Genomic DNA, 7,720 nt, shown 5'->3' on the forward strand with positions numbered 1-7,720 from the left:
GTCAATTTTGGGTGTCTAGGTTCTGTAAGAGGAGCACAAGAGGCACGATAAGGCACTTTGTATTTTATGTAAATAATAAAACAATTATATTTTTTATAAAATTAATTTATTCAATGGATAAAATTAATAGAAGTTATAAGAATTACTTAAAAATGTGTTAAAGGCTTGTTGTTGTTGTTGTATAAAAATTACTTAAAAATGGCGCTGATAAAAAAAAAAAAGGAAGCCCCGCGTAGTGAATGAAAAAAATAGGGTATGATTTGGCAACAAGTACTTCTTTTGGTCCCCATGCAAAATATAAAAAGCAACAAGTAAATTTTTGTTTCTTTACGTAAAATATAAAAGGCAACGAGCATAAAAGCCTATTTGATAATAGGCAATATTATTACATGTTACTTAGTGCATGTTGCCTGTTCTAGGAAGAGGCAACACTTTTTTGCTTGTTGTAACATTAACTGTTGCTACAACGTTAAAATGTTATAGTGTTGATTCATATAAGTTGACATGATTAAAGATTGATTAAAATTCTTGTAGAAGGTGTTAGATGTTCCATTAGTCATTAACCAATTAGTTATAAGAGAATGGTACGTATTTTAGGTCTAAAATTGGTGGTGGCTGAGGCGGAGGAAATTAATTAATTAATCCTTAGTTTGAAGGTGCCTACCATCACTAGAAAGGACATATAAAGGATAACTTGTTGCACTCCATCATAATAATACATGATTAAAGACTTTTTGTTACATTAAGCTCATGAAGATATTTTTTCTATCACAGATCAAGTCGTCACAGTTATATTACAAGCAATACAATGAGCTATAATATTTCACAAATTTATCATCTTATTGAAGATGCCTTAAATGGCGTCACCATACATAAGAGGATGACAAACCCATCAAAGTGATGTCGAGTGATGCCCAAAAAAAGCGAGTCATAAGCTGACTGGGATAAGGACAAGGATGAACACCCGTAGTCATAGCTATGGGCCAGATAAATGGTAGGACCCAAATGCATAAAATCGATTGACAAGACGGACTTCATAGACTTTGCTTTGATCTTTTCTATCGAAGGGATTTACTTGGTCGACTTTATTGATGACTTTGTTGTCTTTCTCATCTCGATGGCATTGATTGATTCCACCTTCTTCACCAATCAAAATATCATTCTTTCCATAAAACAAAATAAGAATAATCCTGATGAAAAGACCTCCAGCTTGACGAACAAAAGGAAGGCGAATTCCAAGTGGGAATCTTCCCAAAATACGAGCAAACAAGATGAAGAAAATGAATATGAATCCAATAACACTTAGAATACATGTAAGCAATGTATTATTGCTCACTGTCAAGCATATAGCCGCTAGAAATGCAATGCATGGTTTAAAAGAGCCACATAAACAAAAATCTTTGCAAACCTATACACTCCTTCAGCAAAATGACGATCACCCAATTGGACCCATAGAAGAATAATAGAACCCAAGGTGGAACTATACATAGCGATTGTGTTGAAAGTCATGAATATGTCGAATAATGTATGACAAGCAAAAACTGCCTTGCCTCTTTCTTTTGGGGTTTTATCCTCTGGACCATGCACGCCACCTGGAACTGTGAAACCAGCAGCAAATGTAACTGTGGCTATTAGTATAGCCACAAGTATGAGTGTGTTGGCTGCTTCCTTCACGTTCCATTCTCTATTGATAGATGCTACATGTCCTACACCCAATATATGTGTCTTCAGGGGGACACCGGCACTTTTCAAAATCACATCTGCTAGGAACTGCATGGTAATAGAATCCAACAATTACATCTTTACTTGATATATGTGTCATCATATAAAATAAGGAATACACTTGTTGGTCCCTATATTATTAGCATGTTTTGTTATTAGTCCATATACTTTTTTTTTGTTACTCCTAGCCTCTTGAGTTTTTTCATATGTAATTTTAGTCGCTATATTTTAAAATATGACCATAATGATTTAATAGTGATTAACTTGCACATAAACTTTGTTACTTCTTATCATGCATGACTTGTTAAAAATATGATGAGTTGTATAAAAAATAAGTAGAAGACAAAAGGAAACGAGCAGGACATTAAATCATATAAGTAGATTAGAGGAGGAAATATACGTATTTGCTACACTGGATGCATGGGTCACTACACTAGAATGAAGTTATGGGAGAATTCGGTTCTTTCTGCACAAAAGATGCACATAGAGAGAAGAGAGCAAGTGAGGGGAGTTTGTGTTCTAGAGATTATGTAGTGAGTGGCTCTGGTTTCATGCACTCATACATATATATAGTTTTTTAAATGTGCATGAGAATGTTAGCTGTTCCCTCCCCTGACTTTGAATTCTTAGAGGGAATATTACACTCAATGGTCCCGTTATATTACACCTAATGTCGACCTAGACTTTTTTTTTCATATTTTGATAAGCCCCATTCTATAATTAGGCTTATATCTAGGCCTAATCCATTAAGGGTGGATAATCCAACAAATCAAAATCCTTAAACATGTGATGTATGAAACTTCATAAGGAAGAAGACGCGATGACTATGATAGAAAGACAAAAAAAAATTAACAGTTATTTTTTTATACAATGTCTAACTCATCATAATTTTACAACTCAACAACAAAAGCAATAGAATTATGTATACATTAATAGATTTAACTCTGTTGGTGACAATAAGAACGAACAATACTAATAGATGAAATTTAAGGGAGGAACCAAAATAATAGGGACTAAAATCAAAACATGCTAAAAGTATAGTGGCCAACAATTGTAGTTTCCCCATAAAATATAAAAAGTACGAAGTGCAGGGGCTTTGAATAGTGTAGCTTGTCTAAGAGTTTGTGTGAATATAAGGAGTAGATTCTTTCCTGCGCCCTCCTGCACTCATACGAGTAGGTGGGTTTATAAAAAAAAACCACAAAAGTGAAACGATATTTAAAAAAAAAAAAAAGCGTACTCATGTAAGGTTATGAGGAAGGGAGTAGGAAATAAACCTGCGTCATAAATATAAAACAAGCATTTGTTGAAATATTTAAAAAACAGAATTCTTAAGAAAGAAAAACTTACAAATCATACTCTTGATGTCTCATTGAAGAAAAGAAAAACTTACAAATCATACTCTTGATGTCTCATTGGAATTTTAGATTGCACCCGAACAGTATCTCGAGCTGTGAAACCTTCATCATTGACAAGGTTCACATCAATCTTCTTGTCTCGTGAGGGAAGGAGCAGAGTCCAAACAAAGCTTTCTCGAAGCCAAATGAAGTGGGGTATCTCCATTTACATCTCTCTCATTCATGGTTTCATCATGAATAATTTTGGGGGTTTTCAACAAGTATTTCACCACATTTTTTTCTCCATTCCTTGCTGCAATGTGAAGCATGTTTTGGCCATTATTGTTGAGCCAGAGCCTAACATCAAGCCAAGGACACTTTACTTCAAGCAATTTTTTGACCACCTGAACATGGCCTCCCTCACAAGCAAGATGAACAGGAAGATTGCCTTCTGAATTTTTTTGGAATGCCGTCAAAGTAGATTTGTTTAACAGTATGCTAACACCTTCCAAGTAACCAATGCGTGCTGCACGATGAAGAGGAGTTTCTTCATTTTCATCTTAGGTACATTAACTCTTCTCTTACGTTCAGTATCTCTTGCAATACATCTGCACATGAAGGCAAACATATATAATTAAGTGAAAGTGAAAAATACAAACACAAAATATTAGTTAACATGCAAATTTAATTATTTGGTCATGGCAGTTTTGACCTAATTATAACTTAGTTTTTAAATTTTAACTTGTATATTGATTCTTATAATCTTGATTTGGATGTAATTCGATCCTTAAACTTTAACTTAGTGGAACTTTATTTCTATAGTTTTAACTATTTAAAATATTGGTTTCCTATGTTTTAGAAAATAAAACTATAAATATTAAAATTATTCGAAAATTTACAGATGAATTAAAGTTTAGGCAATAAATTATAACTGAGTTAAAACTATAAGGACCAAATCATTAATTTTCTCAAATTAATATCACAAACACATGCATGCAAAATACAAACCAGGTTTGCGTTCTAATATGGCGGCATGAAGAGGAGAGTTTCCTCGACAATTCGAAATCGTCAGATTTGAGGAGAATGGAATTTGCAAGAGAAAATGAAGAATTTCCAAATCCCCTGTTAGGACTGCCAAATACATTGGCGATTTATTAGGATAAGCGTTGTTCCAATAACGAGCCAGAGCAACATCGTCATGAGCTTTCAATAGTATATTCACACCATCAAGATTTTTGCTGACAACAGCTTCATGCAAAGGCGTGTTTCCAAACTTGTTCTCTGATGTTATCAAATGACTTGTATTAATATTTTCAAATGTCAACAGAATGGCCTCCATCACTTCATTATTGGCTCTAGCAGCAACATCAAGTGGAGTGTCGCCTTTTATATTTCCCTTGCATTAGAAATAATAAAACAAAAAGTCAAAGAAATCTCACATCTAGAAATTAAAGGATAAATTATGAATATCTAAAATTTGGAATGTGTCTAATCAAATAACTTAAATTATTTTTGTGGAGTAAATTACCCTTAAACATACTTAATAAAAAAAGAATTTAACATGAAGTAAGAGCCATTTGATCCTGCACCACAAAAATAAAAATAAAAATAAAAACAAAAAAAATGAGAGAGAGAGAGAGAATGAATGATGAGAAAATGAGAATAAAAAATAGAGAGAGAAGAAGAAGAAGAAGAAGAAGAAGAAGAAGAAGAAGAAGAAGAAGAAGAAGAAGAACAAGAAGAAGAAGAACAAGAAGAACTAAATGGACAACTCTAACACTAAAAAAAGCGTACGTAAGCCCAAAACTTAGAAGGAATATTAGAGATAAAGATTTCAATATATAAAATTTGATATGTGTCTAATCAAATCGTTTAAGTTATTTTAATAAATTAAACTACCTCAAGTGTACTTAATACCTTGTACAGAAGCTTTGGAAAGAAACAAGCTATTAGCTCTGCGGTCTCTTTCCTCCCAAATTCGGCAGCAACATGAAGCAACGAATCACCAGCTGGTGTGACTTGATCGATAATAATGGACAAGTCGAGCTGCTTTCGTCCAGAAACTTCGTCCAATACGCCAACAAAGTTGTACACATATCGATTCTCATCACGAGCAGCCTCATAAAACTCATAAATCATAACATCATCATTCTGGGACGAAAATGGGAAACGATTGTCTGGAGAACCAGACCACCTCCGAACCAGTTTGTCTACTCTTTCGTAGCATCTGGGTCTCCATCTTGCATGCATTTTTGTCATTGTAATCAAATGCAAATATATCAAAAAATATTGTTAAGGCTTGTCATTGCTTACCCAAGTTGAAGTTAGATTTATAGGCATTAAGAAACTCAGGTCAATGTAAGTCTACTGAGTAATTAGGACACAGTTTCCGCTCTTCTTCCTTATTTTCTCAATTTAATTTCTACTCACAAACGTATACATAGTGGTGGACAAAGAATTCGGTGATCATATTAATTGACGGACGCGCGTGAAGAAAGGGCAGCCACTCCCCTAAATTTTCTGTTATTGCTGAATATGCAAATCATTTTTAACTGAATCACAATTGTCTATAAAATTACACACTTTTTTATATTTATCCTTTATTAATACGTGTCTTAATTAGAAAATATTATCTATTACAGACACATCCTAATTAAGGGTAATTTTTAAAAAAATTTATTAATTATATCTTAAAAGATTCAAAATGTCTTATATTTTTAACATAATACTTTAATTTGACAAAATGTCTCATATTATTAAATAGAAGTATATATGTGTTGTGTGTGTCTGTTTATAAATACTCATTTTTAAGGGCATTTTTAATCCAGCCTCGCTAGAAAATTTTAATTTTTCTCCTCTGTAGTTGTTTATCAATTTATTTCAAACAACTAGAATACATTAGAACTTGTACAACAGTAACTTTTTATCTTCATTGTTTAAGAATATTTAATCATATTCATCTGACGACCCCAAAACTTCATATTGACCATTCAATGTTCCACCGACTATGCCTCCCATATGGAACGCGTTAACTGTTTGACTTCATACTATGACCCTAAAAGCCAAAAGTTCATACTGAATATTCAGTGCTCCAACGACTTTGTCTGTCATATATGGAACGAGTAAAGACTGTCTAATCCTCAGTTGCATTGACTTGAGTTGTATAGTGAATACATAAAGGATCCCTTGTTGCTGAAATTATAATTATAAAAGTTTTCTTTATCTTGCTGCGCATTTCATTTCCTCCATAAATTTCCACTCTGCTAGCAGTGAATTGGAAAGTTAATAATGCTATCAGAGGATTGATTCATTGCATTTGTATTAGTTCTGTCATTGATGCATTCTTATCTCCATTATTGACAAATATTTAATGATATATTCGGGAAAAATGAAAAGATTATATAAGAATATTCTACCATTTACTCTCACACATCATTTTCTAGTAGATTCAATTATGTTCCTTTTTCTTTTGTAAACCATATTCTCTGCATGCAATTTAAAACTACGTGCTTTATAAGAACAAGGATTAATGAACATTTTTTATCCCTCAACTGTTCATTCAAAAACATTCAATATCCTAAACTTACATGTGACACAATTTTCCCCTTTAACATTTGAAAATGGTGCTTTGGACACCCTATAGTTAATAAAGTTAACTTTAATTATTAGTTGACCCGAAAATTTATAGAAAATGATCCATAAAATTATAAATTAGTACCTTATAAAAAAATTAATATTGATTAAATCCCTAAAATAATGTGACCTGTTATAAGTCTACTTCCAAAATTTACAAGTACCCTTCAAAAATTTATAGTTAGTGTAAAAAGCACGTTTATTTATAAATAAAAAGTACATTAATTAAGTTGTAAATTTCTAGAAAAAATTTAAATCTCAAAAGTTGACTTAGAAATTGTGTATAAAGATATGTAAAGCAACTGTAATATAGCTTTAATTATTTATTTGTGTAGATGCCAACAATTGTAATTCGTTTATTACCCAATAGCTGGTTAAATTAGTTGGTCAAAATCATATTTTAGTCTTTCACATGGATAAAAAATAATGTTTGTATCTTGGTATTTATACGTAATTTAAGAGACTTAATAGATATTAAATTTCTTATAGGGTACTTCTATGGAATTTTCTCTAATTTTTTTTTAATTTTTGATTTAACTAACAATCAAAATTAACTATTTTAATGACAAGGTTGCCAATGCACCATTTTCAAATATTGAAGGAGAAAACAACACTATATATAAATTTAGGATGCTAGACATTGTTGAGCAAATAGTTAAAGGGCAAAATTACTTTTTAAGTCTAATAATAAAGTGAGTTTTGCTTATAATATTCTCTTGTAAACCATACCTTTTATTCTCTTAGAAAGTTAGAATGGTATATATATTCAAGTTCATGTAAATTTAGAAAATACTTTTAAGAGAGCTAACCGTTGAGTCTGGCAATATTTAAATCTAACATAATCAAATAACTATAAAAGAAGAAGAAGCAATAGAAAATTTCAGTGGCTCCAATCCCACACATTAAAGTGTTTGTGGAAACATGCACATGCTCGCGGCTAATTCAAATTGAATAATAAATGTAGGATGAGACTAGATATTGTAACACCTTCCGAAAAAATCATAAAAAATATTTATACTTCAAATAAA

At 31.9% G+C, this 7,720-nt stretch overlaps 1 protein-coding gene across 1 annotated transcript; it reads right to left on the minus strand.

Moving 5' to 3' along the window:
- Positions 1 to 3,205: 3,205 nt before the first annotated feature.
- Positions 3,206 to 5,309, minus strand: LOC129289147 (protein ACCELERATED CELL DEATH 6-like). The gene is made up of 3 exons (XM_054925956.1): positions 4,977 to 5,309; positions 4,068 to 4,455; positions 3,206 to 3,585 (listed from the first exon to the last, which is right to left on the minus strand). The coding sequence occupies exons 1-3, from the start codon at positions 5,307 to 5,309 to the stop codon at positions 3,206 to 3,208; spliced, it is 1,101 nt and encodes a 366-aa protein (XP_054781931.1).
- Positions 5,310 to 7,720: the final 2,411 nt, after the last annotated feature.

The sequence above is a fragment of the Prosopis cineraria genome, unplaced genomic scaffold, assembly GCF_029017545.1.
Source record: "Prosopis cineraria cultivar Desert tree isolate PC_DT_omini unplaced genomic scaffold, ASM2901754v1 PC12, whole genome shotgun sequence".
NCBI lineage: Eukaryota > Viridiplantae > Streptophyta > Magnoliopsida > Fabales > Fabaceae > Prosopis > Prosopis cineraria.

Excerpts from the sequence above, each read along its gene's own strand:
- LOC129289147 (XM_054925956.1), bottom strand. The coding sequence starts at position 5,309 with ATGCATGCAAGATGGAGACCCAGATGCTACGAAAGAGTAGACAAACTG. Across the intron at positions 4,456-4,976 it reads TTCCAAAGCTTCTGTACAAG|GGAAATATAAAAGGCGACAC; the intron begins GTATTAAGTACA and ends TTCTAATGCAAG. Across the intron at positions 3,586-4,067 it reads CATATTAGAACGCAAACCTG|CACGCATTGGTTACTTGGAA; the intron begins GTTTGTATTTTG and ends TTCATCGTGCAG.